The sequence below is a fragment of the Camelina sativa genome, chromosome 8 (assembly GCF_030686135.1).
Source record: "Camelina sativa cultivar CO46 ecotype springtype chromosome 8, ASM3068613v1".
NCBI lineage: Eukaryota > Viridiplantae > Streptophyta > Magnoliopsida > Brassicales > Brassicaceae > Camelina > Camelina sativa.
In genome coordinates this window covers 9,899,970-9,924,484 of record NC_141887.1, presented here as the reverse complement: position 1 = coordinate 9,924,484, position 24,515 = coordinate 9,899,970, and the positions used below count along the sequence as shown (strand labels likewise).

Sequence of the window (24,515 nt, the reverse complement as noted above, 5' to 3'; positions counted from 1 at the left end):
CTCTAGATCTACTACTCAGAAATTTGAGCATCTAACATCTAGTTTTAAGAAATATGAGGAAGCTTCGGGTCAACAAATAAATTACACAAAATCCTTGGTGATATTTGGTGTCAAGATTCCAGAGGCCAAAAGTCGAAGACTCCAAAGGATTCTGAGCATTAATAATGTTGGGGGGGGGGGGTGGAGGAAAATATATGGGTTTACTGGAGCACTTTGGAAGAAAAAAGGTTGAACTCTTCGAGTATATTGTCCAAGAAAGTCAGAGAAAGAACAGAAGGGTGGAACTACAAATATCTATCTGCAGTAGGCAAGGAAATTGTGTGACATCCCGGTTACAAACACTTGCGGAGAGGTTTAAAATAATTGATTTGGTTACCTGTGCACCAAAATGCACTTATGTTTTCGGTCAAGGTTCTTGAGAGAACTCCAGAGTCAAGCGTTCTTGAGTTGGAGTAGTCTCAAGATGGATGACCTTCCAGGAAGTGATATTCGGAATTGTGCGAGTGAAGATAAAACACAGGGAAATATCATTTGGTTATTTGCAGGGACGATAACAAGTCTTTAAAGCCTCTCGGACGTAGCAAACCGACCGTCAGACATAGATGGGCTTAAGGGCCTAGTGAAAGGACGTAAAGCCCATTAAAGAAAGTGGGCCCATTGGCGGGAAGTGGACATGGGACCCACTAAGAGGTGACTTTCGGGGTGTTACAGATTGTGATTAAGTCCATAGCTATGGCTCTGCCAATGTACTCAATCAATTGCTTCTTACTACCGAATACTATATGCAATGAGATTACAAAGGTGGTCTCGAACTTTTGGTGGGGACAGGAAAATGGTAAAAGAAAGATTCCTTGGATTGCTAGGAAATGACTTATTGTATACTCTATATTTACTGTTTTTTCATGATTGTTATGTTTCATTAGTATTTTCATTGTGTTTTGCTGTATTTAGTGTCAAAGTGAGTCTTCTTGCATTTTAGAGATCTTATAGTGTATTTGTCTATGTTTTTTTGTGTGTTTGTGTCTTTTGAACCACTTAATATTAATATAATGGATGTGACACCCTAATTTGGGAAGAGGTTTACAAGATTTGATTTAGCCATCTATGTTACCAAAGTGCTCTAATCTTTTCGGTCAAAAGTCATGAAAAAAACTCCACAGTTAACTAGACTCCCAGACTTGAACAATCGACCAGACGATCGACCAACTCGTCGATCGTTCTGGGAATTTGATAGACCAATTTGTTGATCATGCGGTCGATCACGCGTTATTTTTGCAACCCAATCCGGTCCGTTCCGGTTTTCTTTAATTTATCTTATTTCAATTCAGTTTGTTCCGGTTTAGTTTCCTACTTTTCTATAAATACACTAACTCCTTATTAGAAGAAACCATCTTTGGTTCAACAGTTTTGAATAGTAATCTCTTCTTTATTTCTTCTAATCTACAATATCTGATTATGATTTAAATTTTTGACCCTAGTTTAAATTTTTGATCCGATTAAATGAAACACATATATCTCTGATCTTGAAATCTCCGGCACCAGTCAAATATTTGTCAAAGGCACTTGGCACCACTCTTGTATTGCACGTTGATTTATTTGTTTGCTCATTTTGAAGAAAATGAATTTTTGTTGACAACCAGCGACGTGTGTGTATTAGATCGGACATGTAGGAAGAACGCAATTAAAGATTCAATCTTAGCGAGGTGATCAAATCTACGTCTCGGGCTGGATCTATCCAATTGAACTAGGCACAATTTCACTCCATAAAATAAAATTCTTGTTTGATGTGAATGTAATCACACAAATCCTCAACATCAGCGATGAACAGCGCTAGAATGTGCTCTCTTGTGGCGGATCTAGGTTACGAAGGCGCCAGAAATTAGATTCCGATAGCTTCTAAAGGCAGTTCCAGTATAACCATGCACGATCTATCCGACTCGATATGTTCCTCTCTTCGCCTCTCCTATGTCCTCTCTTTCGCCTCTCCAATGCCCTCTCTTTCGCCAAACAACAAGACGAAGACGACGACAAGTCGACAACTAAGAGGAGAAAGATTTTTTTTTTTAATTATTTTTAATTTCTCTTTCATTGGATCGAGACAAAATAATTCGTTTTGGGTCAAAATCGAATTAAAAATGGTTAATGTTGGAAAAAGTCAACTCAGAATAAATGGATCCGGTATATTGATCGGTTCAATTGCATATGTAGTTATTTGGATGAAACTAAAAGTTTGTGTAGTTTTATAGAGATCAAATTTGTTTATGGTGTTTATTTAAGAAGCAAAAAGTTTGTGTATGAAAGTTGAGAAAGCAATAATTACAGGGTGGAATGATGCGGCAACCCCTCCTATGATTTTACAAAGATCAAACTTAAACCTTTGTGTAGGTTTTTTTGAACTTTAGGCTTGTAGATTAGGGATAGATGATTGATCTTTAATGTCTAGGGTTTTATTTATGTGTTTCCTATCTTGTTTAGTGCTAATATTGCTAGATACTCTTGATCAATCTTGAATCTAGACAATAGGATTTCTTTGCTCACAAGGTATTTTGATGAAATTCCTGAACCAAATTATTCAAGAGCTTTTCATTCCTAGCCAATAGAAATTGATTATTAGGGTGCTTAGTGGTATTTATACTTGTTTATAAAGCATGCTTATCTTGTGATTGTCTTTAGAAATTGTTGATTATTACTTGATTTGCATAGAATATTTATCATGGAAATGAATTGATTTGCATAAGTGTTCTTAGCCTAAGGATAGTTCTTGATTGTTGCTTAGACATCTAGGATTGATTAGTTATCTCTCAAGTCATTATCCAAGGTTCATTTGCTTTGTCTTGATTAAAAACAGTTTTAAGATTGTGTTTGCTTTGAATTGTGTTTGTTTTTTTTGCTTTGTTTGAATTAGCTTGTAAGTTAAGTTGTTTCATAAAACTGTCCATTTATTATTAGCTTAGATTAAGCATTCATGTATATTCCTATTGTGTTGATCATTGCAAACTGAGTTTCGATAATTTAATTGACAGAATTATACAACATCAACTTACAATACCTAAGAAAGAAGGTGGTTTTGGGTTTAAAGATCTTGTTGCCTTCAGTCGAGCATTACTCACAAAACAGGCTTGGCGACTACTTGCTACTCCTAACAGCCTTTTGGCTAGACTATACAAAGAATTGTATCATCCAACTACAAAGTATATGAAAGCGCAAACAGGAAATACACCCTCTTATGGATGGTTATCAATTCAGGAAGGTAAACTCCTTCTACATCAATGGATTCAGGTACGTCTTGGAAATGGTAAAACTACTCGAATTTGGGAAGATGCATTGCTTCCTACTCTTCCCCCATGACCAGCCAATGGTCCAGCGATAGATAGAGATATGATGTTATCAGATTTATGGTTAGAGAACAGAAGAGATTGGGATCCTATAATTTTTAGGGAGTTCTCAACCTAAAGATCAAATTCTTGCAAAGGAATTGTACCTTTCCCAACATGCAGAACAAGACACTTTTGAATGGGCATATACTCACCATTGTCATTATACAGTACGGTCAGGATATTGGGTTGCTACCCATTTTGATTTACATGATGCAAATGCTATTCAGCTATTGAACTCAAACAGATGGTTTGGAAGCTACTTATAGCTCCAAGAATCAAACAATTTGTATGGATATGCTTGTCAGGGGATCTTGCAACATAAACACGGCTGCAAACTAGAAACATTCCCGCTGACCCGGTTTGTTAACGATGCTGTTATGTGGATGAAACCGACAATCATCTACTTTTCACTTGTCAGTTTGCAGAAGCTGTATGGCAATGTACAACAATCCATATGGGAAGACAGCTAATTTTTTTTGATGATTTGGAAGCAAACATTTGTATACTACTCCAATACCATCACCAACAGACTACTCCTCTTACGTACAAAAATATTCCTTTTTGGATAATATGGTGTATCTGTTTGAGCAAAAGTAACCGGTTCGTGAGAATCTACAAAAAACAAGAAATTTAGGTCGAAAAATCTCTCTTTATTGATTAAGATGTTGATAACAAATACAAGAACCAAACCACAACTAATCAACTATGAACCCTAATATTTCTCTTTAGTCGGTTGTTGTGGTTTTGCTAAGCCTCTTGTATTTGCTCCTTTTTTTTCTGTCCCTTTCTCCCTTTGAGAGATCGTTTATTTGTAAGGTTCCTTAACCCTAATTCCCTGTAGCAACCACCTTCTTCCTTTCCTTTTTCCTTTGATAACTTCCTATTTTATTTATGGCTAGTTTCCAGTTGTTTGTCGGTTGTTTGTCCTCCAAAGTAAAGAATTGAGCATGTCAGTAGGCCTTTTTGCAGGTTGTTTATGATCCTTTAGAGGTTGTCTAGAACCTTCCATCAAATGAAGTGGTCCTCTTAACAACCGATTAAATATCATCAATAACCTTTTAGCTCTTTTAGACAACCAGTCACATGGTTTAATAACTGTCACAGGTTAATTAGTCGACGAATTATTTTTACCCAACAACTTGCCCCCCCCCCCACTCTTCAATTTCTAATTTAGAATTTGGAGAGTAGTATAGAGTTCAGCGACGTTGATTCCTCCTAAAATAAGCATGTATGCATCATCTCTCTACCTCAAACAAGTTGTTCGTAAGGTTTTGGTAGTTATTTTTATTCAACAACCGATGAAAGTTGTCATTAGTAGATAGATATCAGAGAATTTGATAACTTCTAAGGGATTGTTTGCAACATGTACAAACCATCTTTTGATAGCAACTCCAATTTCTTCACTTATTTTTTGTAGGTACCTGTATGTCATAAAATAACGAAGGATGTTTAAATAATGGAGGTTGTTTGTAGGTACCTTTTAGAAGATCAAAAAATCTTTGACCATAAGTTCTTTATGCCAAAAATGGACGAATCCCAAAAATCTTTATGCCCAAGACTCTCTTATAACGACTCTTCAACCCTCAGCTAATGAATGGAAACTTCGAGTACGGTGGAATCACTTGATATACTGAAAACTCTTTGATGTAACCCACCAAGGGGAAAGAACAAGTTCCAAAGGAACAAAAGAGTTTACCACTCTCATATAAAAGATAAAAGATTTCTTGATTGATTGATGTTTCTCAAATGAGATTATATGTGTTTATATAGGGATAAAATACTTGGTAACAAAGCCAAGTATTAATTATTCTTGAAACTAAAAGACAATAAAGATATATAGTTGAACAAAGGCCTAATTCTTAAGTTTTTCATATCCAAGGTGAGTTGAACTCTATTTTCGTCACTCCTCTTTGATCACAAAATAAAGTGATTATTTTAGGCTTGAATTAGGCTCAAAGTGAGCTGGAATTGATAGACAACTTCTCCAATAGAATTTCCTATGCTTTCTTTGGCCATAAGTTCTTCAACAAACCCATTAAGTGTTTCTTTGATCTTCTTTGACTTTGACTCTTTGGTCCAAATTGCTGATGAGAAACAACATGAGCTGTATGATTTCTTCACCTTAGGCTTACTAGAAACAACTTCTGGTTGCCATACATAATTTTGGAAGCTCCTAAACCAATTGGACCTAAAACTCTCTAGGTGAAGAACTGGATTGATCTCCTTTGACAAATGAAGTGTACCTTGTATTCCGTGGGCCAAATCTTCTGTTCCTGAACTTGTTGGAAACATAAGAGATCCATTAACTTCCTCCAAGTGGTTTCATGTTGAAATTGTTGCTGAGTTGATCTGTGTAATACGATCTTTGGCTCAGACGTGAAACTGAGATTGGGATAGATCCACTGAATTGAAATATCCATATTTTTTGTTTGAAATTAATGTTAAATTATATTCAAAAGAAAAAATACTTTGGTACAACTAGTGCATCGTTTGCTAAGAAATTAAGAATGAAACTATAGCTTAGAACAAAAAACAAGTTTGAACATAGCTAAATACGAGATTGCAACCATAGTTGGAAAGCCTCCTCATAACGGCGATCACCCAATCGAACAATTGCTAAGAACTGGTCACGAATGTGTCTTTCCACCCATCTAACCAAGTTTGCCGCAATGTTCGGTGAATCGCCATGCCTCCGACCATTGCGTTCTCTCCATACCGTATACACCACAGCTTGAAACACATACCTAATGAATAGATCTTAATGTGATTCCAATTCTCCGAGGTTCTAGAACAGATCAAGATTCCAGAACAGTTTGGTTCACAGCTTGAATCCTTCTTACTTGGTCGGAATCCTCCATTGAATGCTCGTAGGTGTAAATCGCGTAGCTATGAGTTCACCTGATTTGTAAAATGTATAACTCCTTCATCCGAACTCTGATTGGACTTATTCCACTTCGAGATATGCTCTAGATGAAGTAAGAATGTATCCAAAATGGTTGTTTGGCTAGAAGAATTGATCTTTGACTTCGTTCGTGTTGAACAAGAAGCAAGAGTTTTCTTGGATGGTCTTATGATCATATCATACCACTCCTTTTGACAAAGTTTCGTCCTCGAAACTGTAAGACCATGAGTTGTAGAGTGTCGAAGTGATTCTGGTGGCTTCTCTTTGAGACAATATATGAGTCCATATTGTATACCATGAGGTAGAGGTGCACCGCTTTCAGTGAGATCTTTCTTTATTCCCATGAAATCCCAAAATTGCTCTATCTTGCTAGACAATAAGTGGAACATTTGCTTTTTTCTCCTTGTTGGTGCATCAGATGAATCATCCACACTTCCAAGGTTGTAACAGGTCATACTTTCCTTTGTGACTTCTTCAATCTGATCTTTGTAGATCTATTTGTGCTTTGGTTCCTCAGCTTCCATTTCAACTTCAGTTTCTAGCTCACAATTTTTGCTAAGCACCATTGTTCTCCGATTAGAACATTTATTCGAACTATGACCTCTCTCTTGGCACTTAACACACAACACGTCACAAGTACGCGTACAAGAAGCTTCAGCTTACCTCTTGTTTCTTGGAGGTAGTAGTAGGCTTTCCTTCCATGATCAATTTTGAGGTTGTCTTTTCCTCCATAGAATAGCTTGAGTTCAGGGTTGATGAACTCAAACCATAAACTTGATGTGTTGTACCCCTCCTCTTGAGTTTTTTCTCAACCAAATAATCCTTGGGCAAGATATCCTCCCTGCTTCTACTGATCTCAGATAACATTTGTCGTCTTCGGTGTAACTCTTGGGGATAATGGTTGGGCACAAATATCTTTCTCATGACTGCTTTCATTTCATCCCATTTGTCAACAGGCCGGTCTCGGTGGCGCATCCTGCTATTAACTAGTTGATACCACCAATTGATTACATTATCATAAAATTCTATAGCAGCCACTTGAATCTTCTCGCAGTCCGAATAGTCTTGACATTTAAAGACTAATTCTATTTTCTTTTCCCACTCCAAGTAAGCATCTGGATAATTCTTTCCATAGAATGACGGTATTTTCAGCTTGATTACACTCAAATCATCATCATTTCTTTCTCTAGCCTCTTTGTTTCGTCTCGGACGCCGTTGACCCTCACTAGATGAATTGCATCTTTGGCTGTAGTAGTCGTCTACTTCATTTATGTGGGTCGATCTCTTTCTCTCTTATGATGCAGAAATTTTGGTTTTCTATGTTGTGCTTCAACATCATCCAACCTCTCCTAGAGGACATTCATCTCAACTCTCAATAACCGTCGTGTCTCTCCCATAAGTGCTTGAACTTGTAGATTTTGAATCTCATGCTCTCTGTCTTTTTTTATCTCATGTTCTTGATGAGCTTTAAACATTTCTTCTTCTTTTTTTTTCTGCTTTCTTTTTTTTTTCTTTCGTTCTTTTTTCATTTTTTTTTCCTTTTTTTTCTTTGTTTCTTTTGTTTTGTTTTTTTTCTAAAGATAGAAGATGAATAGATAGAAGATGGAAAAGATAAAAGATGAAAGAAAGAAAGTAAAAAGATGGAAAATGAAAGAAAGAAGATGAAAAGATAGAAGATGAAAGAAAGAAAATGAAAAGATGGATAGATGAGAAGATGAACGGTTTTGATTAGAAGAATACCAAAAATCCTTGAACGGGCTCTGATACCACTTGATATATGCTCTAGGTGAGGTAAGAATGTATCCCAAATAGTCGTTTGGCTGGAAGAATTGATCTTCGACTTCGTTCGCGTTAAACAAGACTCAAGGATCTTCTTGGATGGTCTCATGATCATATCATACCCCTCCTCTTGAAAAAGTTTGTCCTCGAAACTGTAAGGCCATGGGTTGGAGAGTGTTGAAGTGATTTTGTGACTTCTCTTTGAGAGAATATAAGAGTCCATATTGTTGACCATGAAGCAAAGTTGCACTGCTTTTAGTTGACTTCTCTTTGAGAGAATATAAGAGTTCATATTGCTCTGATACCACTTGATGTGATTCTCCCAAGGAATCGACGATCTAAGGTAGGTAGACTGATAATCCTAGAACTCTGAAGGCTCGTGAAGCTGGATAATAATGCGTGAGATGAACTCAAAAATCCTTATGCCCCAAACTCTCTTAAAAGAAATCAAACAAAGCAAGGTGGTGGAAATTTAGATAGAAGTTTCGCGGGGACATATGACAAGGCGTGAGACGAATCCCAAAAATCCTTGTGCCCTAGAATCTCTTATAACAACACTTCAACCCTCAGCTAATGAGTGGAAACGTCAAGTGCGTGGAATCACTTGATATAGCAAAAAATCTTTGATGTAACCCACCAAGGAGAAATAACAAGTTCCAAAGGAACAAAGGAGTTTACCACTCTCAAATAAAAGATAAAAGATTTCTTGATTGGTTGTTGTTTCTCAAATGAGATTACATGTGTTTATATAGGGATAAGAAACTTGGTAACAAAGCCAAGTATTAATTCTTCTTGATACTACAAGACAATAAAGATAGATAGTTGAATGAATACCTAACTCTTGAAGTTTTTACTTCCCAAAGTGAGTTGAACTCTATTTTCTTCGCTCCTCTTTGAGAACAAAATAAAGTGATTATTGATAACATCATTATTTTACTCATATTAACTATAGTTTTCATATGCATTTAGGAAGAGTTTGATGAGATTTCATGTATAAAATGTCCATTATCAAGAATTTCAGGTTTCAATAAGGTTTTACAGGTTTTATAGCAATTTGGACCAAAAGACAAGGAAAATACGTTTTAGAAAAGTTTCAGAGCTTTACAGTACGGGCAACTTTTGAAGAGCCTCCAGACCTCAAAATATATCATGCATGGCGTCAGTGGAAAGCTGGAAGAGTCATCTTTCTCCTCGAAGTAGAATCAAGTCAATCCATCCATCCATCCGAAAGTTATGCCTATTTTACCGAGACATGTTATCAACCGACGTAAGAAGAACCGACCTACGAATGGGCTTTCATTCAAGGTCTGACCAGATACCATCAGTGCGGCCTAGTCCAAGCCTCCTCCACGGTCCATAAGCCTATTTCGCCGCCCATTTTCCTGCACTTAAGAAGAGAAGACGTTTCTACCCTTACAAAAACCTAACCCTAAACAAAATCCTATAAATACTTTTAAGACCTAGGGTTTTGAGGTGTGCTTCCTTTGTGCCTCTAAGTTCTTCATCCACACCACCAGCAGCCGACCTAGAGACGACCAGAGACTCCTTTACCGCCGTCGAAGCTTTGCCTCTCTCACCTCCTCTTAGAAGCCATCGCCGAAGACACCAAATCTCTACTCTTCCTTATTTCTTTCATACTTAAATTGCTTTTGGGATCAAGTTACTTTTGTGACGAATAGAGATGTTTTCTTTGAACCCCTTTTTGTTTATTGATTCACTTTTGATGCTATACTTTATAATATCAATGTCGTTTGTTTGCATCATGAGCGAGTAGTTTTATTTGTTGGGTTCTATGGGGTGATTCAAGGGGAATTCATGGTTCGCTTCAATTAGGTTGTTAGATCTTATTTTCGGTTTTATTATAGAGTTCTTTTGGGACATATTTATCTTAATGCTTATGCTTGGATTGATCACCAAGTACTGATCTAGAGAACGGGAGCGCTAACCGCGTTATCCTACTTCTCCGAACTAGTGTTATACCGAAACCTTGCTCTTAACCTGCGTAAGTTGAGTTGCGAAGTTTGGTGAATGTATCGAACTTGTTTCACTAGCTGGTTGACATGCGTCGTTGCCTGCGAAAGTTGAGTAACGGAGTGTGAAGACTTTAGACTTTCATTCTATGAGAATAGCTTGTTAGTTCATTAGTGTTTCGTAGTTGAGAACCTAGACCGAAAATTAGTATTTACTTATTAGATCTTACATTTAATATTGCTTAGAACCATGAAAACCCTGAGATGACTCCCAAAACGCTCAACGCCTTAGTCTTATAGTTTTAAACCGCTTTTATTTACTTTCATTTTCTTGCAATAGTTATTAGGAAAACCAAAACCCCAATCTCTTCTTTAGTCCTAGCCATAGTTCTTTCTCTTATAATTCAATTTGTGTTTACTATTACTCTCTGTGGGATCGATCCTAAAATACTACAATTGATTACCTGTGCACTTTCAGTCGTCGTGTAGTCTTTTCAGGTAAAAGATTTGGAATGAAATTCTACACACATCAAAGCTTTTTGGCGCCGTTGCCGGGGAGTAACTAGCTGCCCATTGAATTTGATAAGAACTCTCGTCTAAGATACTTTGAATTTTTCTTTTGAATTTTTCAATTTTAGTTTTAATCTTTTTGTTTTTCGATAACCTCTATTTTCCCTTTTAGTTTCTGTTTTTGAATTTTACAAGTGTCTAGGAACTAGAGTAATGTCTAGGACACTTTGCTTTTTAATTTTTCTTTTTGATTTTCACTTGTTTCAGGAGACCTTGAGGATGAACTTCGACGCTCTCCCAGGAGATTTTGAGAATCTTACAATTGCACAGCTTACGTCACATTATCAAGCCATGGAAGGAGACCCATCGGGTCCGCAAGGCCACTCACTGCACGATTAATGCATTGGTCACTCTCGACCAGCCGATGTACCACCATCTAGGCGTCCTTATCGCTGTTCTAACACTCGACCATCTCAAGGCCGAGTACCTATGGGACCAGCTTATTCACCCTACGACCAAGCTGACCATTCACTCACTCCGTACGACGCGGATTTTCCATGCTTTGCCATAGAACAGTATCACCAAGAGGAAGCTTTCTACCGAGGTAACCCTAGAACTCGACCACATCCAGCACCATATGATGTTTATGAAGATTGGGGACCTGTCCCAAGTCACCGTCCATCACGTTTTCAAAGACCCTATCCAAGGAGAGCCGGAGCCAATTTAAACCATTCCTACCGAGATCCTTTCCGACTTCCACACCAAGTCTACCAAGACAACGATTATGAGTCTACACAACAAAAATCTGAAGATGAGATGATGTTGAACTTTATAAGTCGTATGACAGACTCTCTAGATGAGACTGTGAAGATGCTACTTGGAAATCTCGACAAAGTCCAATCTGATCTTTCAGGAAAAACGGATGATATTGCTGTTAGAGTTAGAAGCATAGAAGAGAAAAGATCTAAAGATGCTGAAGCCATGGAGAGGAAGCTCCATTGTCTTGAAGAAGAGAAAGTTCAAAAATCAAAGGAGCTAAGAGAAAACGCTAAGGAGATTAGCGATTGCAACATGAGGATGAATACCTTGGAGAGTCGTTGCCTTAGAAATTCTGAAACCATTCTTAACAAGACCCTCAACCTGTGCAGCCATATGGAGAAGTATGAAGAGAGAGCTAAGAAAACCGAAACCAAAGTAGAAGAGTTTAGTAACCGATTCAATACCTTGGGAGACACTCTAACCGAAGAGTTCACTAGTCTTCTTGTTCCACTACTTGAGTCTAACATTGGAGCTAAGCAAGTTGCCATTGAAAGGAGAATCAATTCTCTTGAGGAGAATCTAGAGAGCTCAATTTCATGTGTTGCTGGACACACCAAAGAAGAAACTCCTATCGGTGGAGAAGAAGAAGGAAGAAAAAAAGAAATCCTTGACGAAAAAGGAAGACATTCATGTTTCCTTTTAGAAAAAGGAAATTTTTCTTTTACAAAAACAAAAGGAGATTTCGTGAGGAACAAGCTACAAGGTTCCATGGAGATCGAAACCTTCAACCTCAACCCACACGCGACCTCTCATCAAGGAGAAAAAGAATCAACCCGCCATGTCGCTTGCAACACCGTCACAACCTTCAAAGGAATCCAACCTTTGCAAGAACTTGAAGAAGGGGAGATTTATGAAGAAGGAGATGAGCCATTCAAGGGAACACAGTTTCAACATCAACCACGATGTCTCACTCTCCTGAACAACCGTTGGTACCCACGCATGATAAGCCTAAGAGATCTAGGCGATTTCAACCGAGCAGTTGGGAGACTACCCCAAGGTACCACTTCTGCACAAGCTTGTTCTATTTATTATATTGACCGATTCTTTCTTGAGATTTGTGAGTCAAGGAAAGAGATAAAAGAGCTATATGATCAAGCCTTGCACTACCCACGGCCTTTCAACACACTACAAAAAGTGGAGAGCCCTGGCCGATTCCTCATCACTTGTTCTATCAATGGAGTTACATTCGAAGATGCCTTATGTGATTCTGGTTCATGTATCAACATCATATCAACCGATGCTGCTAAGAAGATTGGCTTGAGACACTTACAACCATCAGACATACGCATAGGACTCGCAAATTCCTCATTCACAATACCCGAAGGAATGGTCCGAGACATTCATGTGAGAGTTGGAATCTGCAATGTTCCAACTGATTTTCAAGTTATCAATGCTAAGAAAGGAAGGTTTACACCACTTATCCTTGGAGGAGCATTCCTAGCCACAGCTGGAGCTGTCATGGACTGGCCTAACTGAAGAATGACTCTTACCAATATCAATGGAGACATTTTTTATGAAGCTAAACCATTCAACCAACCAACTCGAAGATGTAGAGAAGAAGATTATGCAAGAGAGCCACCTGATGCCTACATTGGAGAAAGATACAAGAGAGCTTGTCCAAGGACAACCCACTCTCCTCACCCTGCTTGAGAAAACAACTAACGTCGAGCCAACGACGTTAAACAAGAGTGCTTCTTGGGAGGCAACCCATGTCTAGTAAGTTTTTATTTTTAGGATTTATTTTCTTTTACTATTGAAATTTTTGCATTTTAGTTTCAGGTTTATAAAAAAAAAAAAACACAACACAAAAAAAAATAGAAAACAGAAAAGCCAAAAAAAAAAAAAAAAGAAGAAGAAGGACCGTGGATTGGCAATACACACCATGTCTAGTGGCAAGTACCACCTACTAACCGGCCATGTTCAATGTGACAGAAGAATGCCGAAGGTGACGGATCATCACCATCCTTGAGTGATCGATGCCGAAAGTCCCCACCAGCCGTACCAACCTTAGCCAATGCCATGTCCCGCATCCCATGTACCGTGTACCATATCTTGCGTACCGCGTACCGTACCGTACCTGCTGCTTATGTCCGCGACCGTTCATTTGTGTACTGCAAGACAACTCCAAACCCACACCATCCTCACCACCCACCATCACCATTCTTTTACTTAGGTATTTTTTATTATTTTTGTTTCTCATTATTATTGATGGTTTTAGGTTTTTGTTTCAAGGAGGATGCATTTAGAGATATATCAAACACAATTCGAATGAACTTAGCCTAGTTCATACTCGATGTCAAGCAACCAAAGGAAGTACAAACGGTTAGTCACCATATTTTCATTCCACAGCCGACTCTTAAAACAATTTTTGGGAAACCATTAAATGTTTAAGAGTCGACAAACATTATTCCATCATGGTGACATTGTTCTTAAACCCTACACTTTTCCTTATGATTTTTAATCCTCATCTCTTTCTTTTTTCCCACTGAGGACGGTGTGATTTAAGTCTGGGGGGAAGGATGTTCCATCCTATACTAATGCTACTTTCTATTTTGTTGACTTGAGACCTTTTTACACTTTTTACATCAATAATTTTGGAGTCTTAATCGAGTCACATTTTTTTTTTATTGAGTCAAAACTAGTAGGGGATTATGATCTTATTCTAACGGTTTATTTGATTTGGATTAACAATCTTATGACTCTTGATTATTCTTGACAACAGAACCAAAGTTTGGAAAGACTGTGAGCCGACTCAACAATCCCCCAAGTCCCTATTCGATGGATATTCAGATGATCTAACGTTGTCTCTTAATTTTAAAGGACCTAAACCGAACTTAATTTTCAAGCCCTGGGAATTCGTATACATTGGACTAGATCTCTACATTCAAGCCACACAAGACATTCCACTTCTTCAAGAGTATGTTCCCCTCTCTCTTCCCTTCAATACTATAGAAAAAAAAAAGAATAAAAAATTAGATGATTTTGATCAGTTTAGAGAGGTAGGTAAATTACCTGTGACCTCATTATTCTACTTTTGAGTCAAATGATCACACAAAGCTTGGAAGCGAGGGGTAGGTAAATTACCTATGACCCGAGTATTCGCCTACACCTTTGATTAAAAAAAAAAAAAGAGAAAAAGTGAGAAAAGGGAGAGGAAAGGAATCATATGAAAAAAATTCTTGGCTTGAAGAGAGTCTACAAGCCTCTGATCGATTTTCCCTTGGTAAAATTTCACTTTTTATTACTGCTTAATTTATGTAAAGAGATGACAATGGAGCGTTGTAAAGAGATGACAAGACTCTAAAGAATTGTGGGATCAAGGAGCGTTGATGATTCTCATGGTGGATTACAAATGGAAGTTCCTAATGTCAATGCGAAGAAGAGTGCAAAGACAATATCCCCAAAGATAAGCGAATTCCCATTTTTCAAAACCTCTTTTCCATGATTTAGTCTGATTATTTGCTTGAGGACAAGCAAAGTCTAAGTCTCGGGGAGTTGATAATATCATTATTTTACTCATATTAGCTATAGTTTTCATATGCATTTAGGAATAGTTTGATGAGATTTCAAGTAAAATGTCTATTATCACGTATTTCAGGTTTCAATAAGGTTTTACAGGTTTTATAGCAATTTGGACCAAAAGACAAGGAAAATACGTTTTAGGAAAGTTTCAGAGCTTTACAGTACGGGCAACTTTTGAAGAGCTTCCAGAACTCAAAATATATCATGCTTGATGTCTATGGAAATCTGGAAGAGTCATCTTTCTCCTCAAAGTAGAATCAAGTCAATCCATCCAGCCATCCGAAAGTTATGCCTATTTTACTGAGACATGTTATAAACCGACGTAAGAAGAACCGACCTACGAATGGGCTTTCATTCAAGGCCTGACCAGCGACCATCACTGCGGCCTAGTCCAAGCCTCCTCCACGGTCCAGAAGCCTCTTTCGCCACCCCTTGTCCTGCACTTAAGAAGAGAAGACGTTTCTACCCTTACAAAACCCTAACTCTAAACAAAACACTATAAATACTCTTAAGACCTAGGGTTTTGAGGTGTGCTTCCTTTGTGCCTCTAAGTTCTTCATCCACACCACCACCAGCCGACCTAGAGACGACCAGAGACTTCTCTACCGCCGTCGAAGCTTTGCCTCTCTCACCTCCTCTTAGAAGCCATCGACGAAGACACCAAATCTCTAGTCTTCCTTATTTCTTTCATACTTACATTGCTTTACTCTTCCTTATTTCTTTCATACTTACATTGCTTTTGGGATCAAGTTACTTTTGTGACAAATAGAGAAGTTTTCTTTGAACCCCTTTTTGTTTATTGATTCACTTTTGATGTTATACTTTATAATATCAATGTCGTTTCTTTGCATCATGAACGAGTAGTTTTATTTGTTGGGTTCTATGGGGTGATTCAAGGGGAATTCATGGTCGCTTCAATTAGGTTGTTAGATCTTATTTTCGGTTTTATTATAGAGTTCTTTTGGGACATCTTTATCTTAATGCTTATGCTTGGATTGATCACCAAGTACTGATCTAGAGAACGGGAGCGCTAACCGCGTTATCCTACTTCTCCGAACTAGTGTTATACTGAAACCTTGCTCGTAATCTGCGTAAGTTGAGTTGCGAAGTTTGGTGAATGTATCGAACTTGTTTAACTAGCGGGTTGACATGCGTCATTGCCTGCGAAAGTTGAGTAACGGAGTGTGAAGACTTTAGACTTTCATTCTATGAGAATAGCTTGTTAGTTCATTAGTGTTTCGTAGTTGAGAACCTAGACCGAAAATTAGTATTTACTTGTTAGATCTTACACTTAATATTGCTTAGAACCATGAAAACCCTGAGATGACTCCCAAAACGCCCAACGCCTTAGTCTTATAGTTTTAAACCGCTTTTATTTACTTTTATTTTCTTGCAATAGTTATTAGGAAAAATAAAACCCCAATCTCTTCTTTAGTCCTAGCCATAGTTCTTTCTCTTATAATTCAATTTGTGTTTGCTATTACTCTCTGTGGGATCGATCCTAAAATACTACAATTGATTAACTGTGCACTTTCAGTCGTCGTGTAGTCTTTTCAGGTAAAAGATTTAGAGTGAAATTCTGCACACATCAATTATTTTGGACTTTCTTGGGCTTGAATTAGGCTCAAAGTGGACTGGAATTGATACACAACATCCCCAATGGAATTTCCCATGCTTTCTTTGGCCATAAGCTCTTCAACTAACCCATTAAGTGTTTCTTTGATCTTCTTTGAGTTTGACTCTTTGATCCAACTTGCTGATGAGAAACAACATGGGCTGTATGATTTCTTCACCTTGGGCTTAGTAGAAACAACTCTTGGTTGCCATACATAATTCTGGAAGCTCCTAAACCAATTAGACTTAAAACTCTTCAGGTGAAGAACTAGGTTTACCTCTTTTGGCACATGAAGCGTATCCTTGTATTCCGTGGGACAAATCTTCTATTCCTGAACTTGTTGAAAACATAAGAGATCTATTAACTTCCTACAAGTGGTTTCATGTCGAAATTGTTGCTGAGTTGATATGTGTAATATGATCTTCGGCTCAGATGTGAAACTGGGACTGGGATAGATCTACTTAATTGAAATATCTGTATCTTTTACGTATGAGCAGATCTTAATGTCATTCCAATTCTATGTGGTTCTGTAACAGATCAAGATTACAGAACAATTTCGTTCATAGCTTCAATCCTTCTTACTTGGTCGGAATCCTCCGTTGAATGCTCGTAGGTGTAAATCGCGTAGCCATGAGTTCACCTGATTTGTAAGACGAATAACTCCTTCATCTGAACTCTGATTGGACTTATTCCACTTCGAGATATGCTCTAGATGAAGTACGAATGTATCCCAAATAATTTTTTAATTAGAAAAATTGATCTTCGACTTCATTTGTGTTAAACAAGATATAATGATTTTTTTGGATGTATAAGCATCTAAATGTTTGTGCAGTCTACTTTCTCAGTGGGTAAGCATATGTTGCACTTTTGTTCGTGACGAACATGAGTATATTTCGCATATTGTAAAAAGTAAGTATTCAAATGGCATTTTTTTTCTTCCCAAAACAATGGCTTTAACATTAGGAACGTACGGCACAACACACAAGTCAATGTAATGTTTGGTTCAAATTGGCTCTATCTATGTATGTATTTCTAAGCACTTTTATAGAAAACAACTCTTATATTTTTAATAATTGAATATAAAAGCATGATAAAGCACCTACAATATCTTTTAGTAACGATAAGAAAATGTAAAAAGCCAGTTGATTGATTTTTTTGTTATTTAGAGAGAGTCTCTAATTTCATGTGATAAAGTATCGACCGGCCGAAATCAATAAGAGATATGCTGTGACCGGAAGCGGTGAGGCTCGTGAAGAAGTGGCAGTACGATTAATGTAATTAGTATTATTATTGTCTTAACAAAGGCGTTGTTACTCATTACCGACTTGATCATATATTCATATTTCTAAAGTTTTTTTCAGTAACGTTATGCTGTCAATTCTAACTCCAAGTCCGACTTAAGAGTTAAAAGGCTTTGGACTTATATAAACTAAGACCATCTTTATGGGGACCTCTTAGGTAGAATATTTAGGTTTTGTCAGATTAAAGTTAATGCTAACTGACGAATGTTTTATACTTGTTACATTGAAAATGCCTTTATAGAAATGATAAAGTTTTTTTCCCAATATATATCTTTGGTGTTATTGTTGTTGCTAATGCTTGTAGTCTTTTGAATTAGAGTTTATCCATTCTCTGTACTCCCCGTCTTGATATTGAAATGGTCACAAGTCTGCTTAAGCATCTTATGTTATAGTCACAGACTCACAGGACATGACTTCAAATGGTAACATGAACACAAATGCAAATGTAAAGGAAGGATTGTGGTCATAGTCATCTTCTCCAATCTCTGCTAGCTGTTTAGTTTCACTAGTTGATAGTTACATACTTGTTAGAGAGTAATTTATTAGCTAATTTTGAACCTGTTATTGATTCTTGGCTCGACTATTTGAGCTTATGTTTTTGAATTTCGATGTATTTAATTCTCCTGCTATGTTTTGTGCTCCCTACTCAGAACATGATATTCTTGTCATGTTGCAGAAATGGTACGAAGACATCTCTGTGTTGGGTCAAAGACCGGTAGAAGAATGAGTCGAAGATTGTGTCTTTCTTTACTGAATGTAGAAATGATGAAATAGAACGAGAATCCATGTGTTTTTTCCTGAAACTTTTTTGGGTGCAGAGATCATTGTTGTGGAGGAAAAGAGTCACAACAATGACTTCAGAGTATCCTGAGTTTGAATTGAGTCATATGTTGATTGACACAGCCGCGATGGATCTTATTCGTTACCCAGGACAGGTTTTCTTTTCGTAAAGCCAGTCCAATTTGGAACACTTTTTCCAGCTCCTCATGTATTGACTGCAATGATTCTTACAAAATGCATTTTAACTTTGTGATGTTCTTTCAGATCTCGCAGCTGGAGGTTGTCTCAATTGCCAAAAATTTGCTTCACCAAGCTGGATCTTTGGAAGGTTATCTCTATTGTTCCCTTTCGTTTACTGTTGTTGCCATTTACTTTCATTATTTGTTGAATTGGAAGATGTGAATATTAGAATTGTGGGTAGGGTTTATTTGGTAGTAATCAATGGGGGTATATCTTTGTTGCGGTGTTCTGTGTTGAGTAGCTGAGGCGAGAGCTATAAAATTTGGGTGAAATCGAGACTGTTGTTGGCCATCAAAATATACATTAGGAGCCAAGTAAAGAACCGAGATGTTTGTTCTGTTGACTGGTGGACTCGAGGCTAATTGCAGAGCAAACTCAAAGGTCAAGGTTCGCTTTTATCTGTTTTCTTTTTTACCCATGAGCTATTAGCTTTGGTTGTTGGCTCGGAAACATTAATCTTGAATGAACTGTGGCTTATCATGGATATGTTGCAGATTGTACATGATGAACTAGTGAAACTGATTGGTGGAGGAGAAGTATTTGGTACTCTCTGATCTAAAGAGGAAGCAAAGAAGATTGAATTCCCCTTTTATGTTTTGTATGCTTAAAAGTTGAAATGCAATAATTTTCTATTTTAATAAAATCTTCTAAAAATTATTTTTTTTCAAAACTAAGTAGTAAGAATCGCACTTAGAGTTTACGATTGGAGGAGTATAATTTTAATTAACAAAACAAAAAGTTCTTATTTTTTTAAAAGTACTTTTTAATACTAAAAAAATATAAAATCTCCGAAATACAAACCTCCCGATAAAGAAAGATGCTCGAATACGAATCTTGATGCATGCAGTTCTGGTTTTGTGCGAACGTTGAATAAATACAATTAATGGTGTTCCTTCATGTTCTATAGAGAAAACGATAGATAGTAAAACAACAATTCACAACTGAATAAAAGAATGCAACAGTTTCCTTAATGATTTGGTCGATTGAAGAGCAAGGCAGTCTGAAAAGTAGAAACAAAACTACAAATATAAACCAAAATGTGTTAATGTTAAGCTAGAGTAAAGTAAACTCACGGGATTCATGTCACCGAAACCTCTCAAAATGTCATGTGCTAAGACAAGGTAAAGCATACGTAACTCTTCTTTACAAAGGCTATATAAACCCTAGATTGGCACAAGGCTTCCATGCAACACCAAACATAACAAACTACAAATTAACCATGAAGTTTCAATTGTTCGCCTTAGCTTTCTTATTAGCTGTGGCGACTTGTAAAGGCCAGGAAGATTATACTTGCGAAGAGAACGAGCCATTCCATTGTAACCAAACTAGTCGTTTCAATGGTAAAAGTTTCGGCGAAGATTTCATCTTCGGTGTAGCCTCTTCTGCTTACCAAGTATGTAACAAATCACACATTATGTTGACGTCTTGAAAGAGCATTAAAAAACATAAAAAATAATCCAACGTTGCATGGTTGTTTCTCTTCATTTCAGATCGAAGGTGGTAGAGGTCGTGGACTTAACGTTTGGGATGGATTCACTCACCGATACCCAGGTTTGTTATTTGCATGGTCTCAATCTATGAAAGCTTATATATACGAGAAGAATGTTGGCCATATGCATGTTTATATATATATATTCATAGTGGTTCATTATTACGCTATCAGAGAAAGGAGGAGCCGATTTGAAGAATGGAGACACTACTTGTGACTCATATACATATTGGCAGGTTAATTCCTCTTATATATGCTTGCTAATGTACTCAATAAATTATCTATATATATTAACTTATATATGTGTGGATTGACATGGGATTGTATAAATATAAACTGTAGAAAGATTTAGACGTGATGGGCGAACTCAATGCTACTGGCTACAGATTCTCCTTCGCGTGGTCAAGAATCCTTCCACGTATGTATACATTATTGATCCATGTATATATATATATATATATATATAATATATATATATAATATTCGATTGTAGTTGTTTGGAAGAGTAAATATATGATATATATGAGCAGAAGGAAAGAGGAGTAGAGGAGTGAACCAAGGTGGTATTGACTACTACAACAGTCTTATAGACGGCCTCATAGCAAGGAATATAACGCCGTTCGTTACCCTCTTTCACTGGGACCTTCCTCAAACACTACAAGATGAGTATGAAGGTTTCTTGAACAGACCGATCATGTATGTCATTTATGCTACGCTGCTTATTAAGAATGACGAAAGCATATAACGATATGATCGTACATTAATGAAATCTAACTATAATACGTGCAGTGATGATTTCAAAGATTACGCGGATCTATGTTTCGAAAAATTTGGTGATAGGGTAAAGCACTGGATAACAATCAACCAGCTTTACACAGTACCTACGCGAGGATATGCATTGGGAACAGATGCACCTGGTCGATGTTCTCCTACGCATGATATAAGATGTTACGGCGGAAACTCGTCAACCGAACCCTATATCGTTGCACATCACCAGCTTCTTGCTCATGCCACGGCCGTGGATCTTTACAGGACAAAATATAAGGTGAGCTAGGTCTCCATTTAATTTGTAGAAGGTGTAGTCTAACGTACGTAACATGCATGCATGTGATTCTAATTAGATTATCATTGTGTATATATTTGCGTAACCACAGGACCAAGGAGGGATGATTGGACCTGTGATGATAACTAGAGGGTTTCTTCCGTTTGATGACACTCCAGAGAGCAAAGAGGCAACTTATCGGTCTAAAGAATTTTTCCATGGATGGTATACATATCCACGAATCAAATTGTTTATACAATATTGTATATATAAAAAAGTAATGAAAAGTATGCATGTATATCAGGTTCATGGAGCCGCTAACAAAGGGTAAATACCCAGACATCATGAGGAAACTTGTGGGTGAACGGCTTCCAGAGTTCACCGAAACAGAAGCCAAACTTGTAAAGGGTTCATATGATTTTCTTGGTCTCAACTATTACTTCACTCAGTACGCCCAAAACGATGACACAGTAGTTCCTTGGGACGAACACACTGCTATGATGGACTCAAAAGCAGTTCTCACATGTACCAATCTATTCCCACACTTAGTTACAACATTTCTACATTTTTTCAGTTACAACATTTTGTGACTATCAATTATTTTAAGAATTATATGTACTTTGCAGATAAAAATGCAAAGGGTGAGCCCATTGGTCCATTGGTATGCATGCATGGTCCACCCTTATTCATTCTTTTTTAATGGAAAATAATATCCATGTGCATTCTTCTGATTTTTCTATATATATTCGCTTTCTCAGTTCAGTAAAGGAGCCTATTACTACCCAAAAGGCATTTACGACGTAATGGAGTATTACAAAAACAAATATGGTGACCCTTTAATATATATCACCGAGAACGGTTAGTTCTACTCTATTACACATTTATACAAGTTAAATGTATTTCAGAGTTGGTCCAGGAAATTTACATGAAGATTGTGTACTTGTACATATTAGGAATTAGTAGCCCCGGTGATCAACCGCTTGACGAGGCTATGGCCGATTACAAGAGGATTGATTATCTATGCAGTCATCTTTGTTTTCTCCGTAAGGTCATCAAGTGAGTGGATACTACTCTTCTTCCATTTTTCTTTATATATGATCAGTCGTACGCCTTTAATAATTAATGGTTGTTCTTGTTTCTAGGGAGAAGGGTGTCAACGTGAGAGGATACTTTGCTTGGTCTCTTGGGGATAATTACGAATTCTGCAATGGCTTTACCGTCAGATTTGGACTCAGTTACGTTGATTTCAACAATGTCACCGCTGATAGAGACCTCAAAGCATCTGGGAAATGGTTCCAGCAGTTCATAAACGTTAGCTCCAATGACCCTGCCGACCAAGATCTCCTCCGCTCTAGCCTCCCCTTCAAGAACCGTGATCGGAAGAGGCTCGCAGATGCATGATAGACTTCTAACCACTTTATGCTCATCAAAATCGTCTTCATGTCTCCTCTTTTTACTTGCTCCATAGATAACGAGCTTCTTCTACTGTACTGAAAGTGAATAAAACACCTAACTAATAAAAGATGATTAATATCCATAATTACTTTTTCTTACGACATCATATTGTGTTGGAAGGGAAAGAACACAACAATACCAATCTGCACAAAATTGAATGAACGCGACAAAACCAATATGCACAAAATTGAATGAACCCAACATATATATATATATATATATATATATTTCCTCTTTTTTGGTTTTGTGGAAAAAGGTGGGAGGCTGCAAGTTAAACAAGAAAGAAAACAAGGGTTGGTGTTTGCTGGTTTACTGTTTGGTTATATTAGAACCCAACCAAACTGATTTTGTTTGATTAGGTTAATCCAATTGATGATTGGTGTCACTGTATTCATAAGATTATATAGGATTAGCTGTACAAAGTAGCGGTTAGGGACTATTAACTAAGTTTCCTAATATACACAAAAGAATATATGTATTTCTATTCTAATATCTTCCCGCAGTCGAACCGTGATGAGAATGAACGTTAAGACTGGACTTGCAATCTTGAAACAGAGATGTAGGAAGACCTTTTGTGAAGATGTCTGCATATTGATGGGAGGATGGAACATGGAAGACATGAACCTGGCCCATGGGATCATACAAACTCTTTTTGTTTTATTCTTTAAAGGATATTGGACCGTAATGGAATGAACACAGATGGAAACAGATTTTGAAGAACCCTAATTTCTATACCTTTACTAAACAAGAATCCATATAATCAGAGAAAGGAAATTATCTGTATAATCGAGATTGGTTAATCAAAATCTGCGAGCTGGCGAAGGTAACGCTTTGATTTGGTGGATAGGACTCAACGCATTCACATTCAAACTTATCACTTAATCTGAAGTGCTGATATGTCGTTCCGATTGGTTAATCAAAATGTTTGATTTCCGATTGATTAATCAAAATGTTTGATTTCCGATTGATTAATCAAAATTTCTGATTAGTGATTGGTTTATCAAAACCTCCGATTGCCATGTTCTTTTTTTTTAATAAAAAATCTCTACGTTTTGGGTTAAGAGTATCGCGAAAAAGAGAAGAGAAAGAGAAAGAAAGAGAAAAAAAAACTTGTTTTTATATTAAAAACCAACTCAACGTATCTAATAAGAGCCAACTCTTAAACTTACTAAATAAGAGGCAACTCTTATCTTTTTATTAATTCTGATTTATTTTTAATTACAATCTGTAATACGAACCTCGCTAAATCCACCGTTGGAGAAGCTCTAAATATCCAATGTGTCTTTTTCTCCCTCTCTTTTTATTTCTTTGGTTCTTCTTCAACTCATTTCATTGATTCTTGTTTTTTTGTGTTCCATACCTCCTCTTCAAACTCTAATCTTCAGGACACATGCTCCAACACCTATAAATGATGAATGTAATACATGCATGTATATTCTAAACATGCTCTAAATAGATGAAAATGCATGGAATATATTTAAAAAAAAATACAAGAAAAACTCCACAAAAACACACTTAAAGCTGTGATTAACACTTAGTCAAAAAATAATTTCATTATTATAAAGCAAAATATGGTTCTGAAAATTAGAAAATAATCCAACATATAAATTAAACCTTGTGGCTCGACTCGACACAAACTCATAAAATACCAAATTCTAGTTCCAAGTTGTTACATAGAGTCTTTAAGGTTCTGAGATTTATAGCACCAATGATG

At 37.0% G+C, this 24,515-nt stretch overlaps 1 protein-coding gene across 1 annotated transcript; it reads left to right on the top strand.

Moving 5' to 3' along the window:
• The first annotated feature begins 19,994 nt into the window (after positions 1 to 19,994).
• LOC104709410 (myrosinase 1-like) lies at positions 19,995 to 22,886 on the top strand. Its single transcript, XM_010426029.3, has 12 exons — positions 19,995 to 20,208; positions 20,306 to 20,366; positions 20,479 to 20,540; positions 20,647 to 20,722; positions 20,835 to 21,000; positions 21,094 to 21,349; positions 21,459 to 21,571; positions 21,651 to 21,871; positions 21,973 to 22,007; positions 22,105 to 22,204; positions 22,300 to 22,402; positions 22,489 to 22,886. The coding sequence occupies exons 1-12, from the start codon at positions 20,035 to 20,037 to the stop codon at positions 22,745 to 22,747; spliced, it is 1,626 nt and encodes a 541-aa protein (XP_010424331.3). The 5' UTR covers positions 19,995 to 20,034; the 3' UTR covers positions 22,748 to 22,886.
• Positions 22,887 to 24,515: the final 1,629 nt, after the last annotated feature.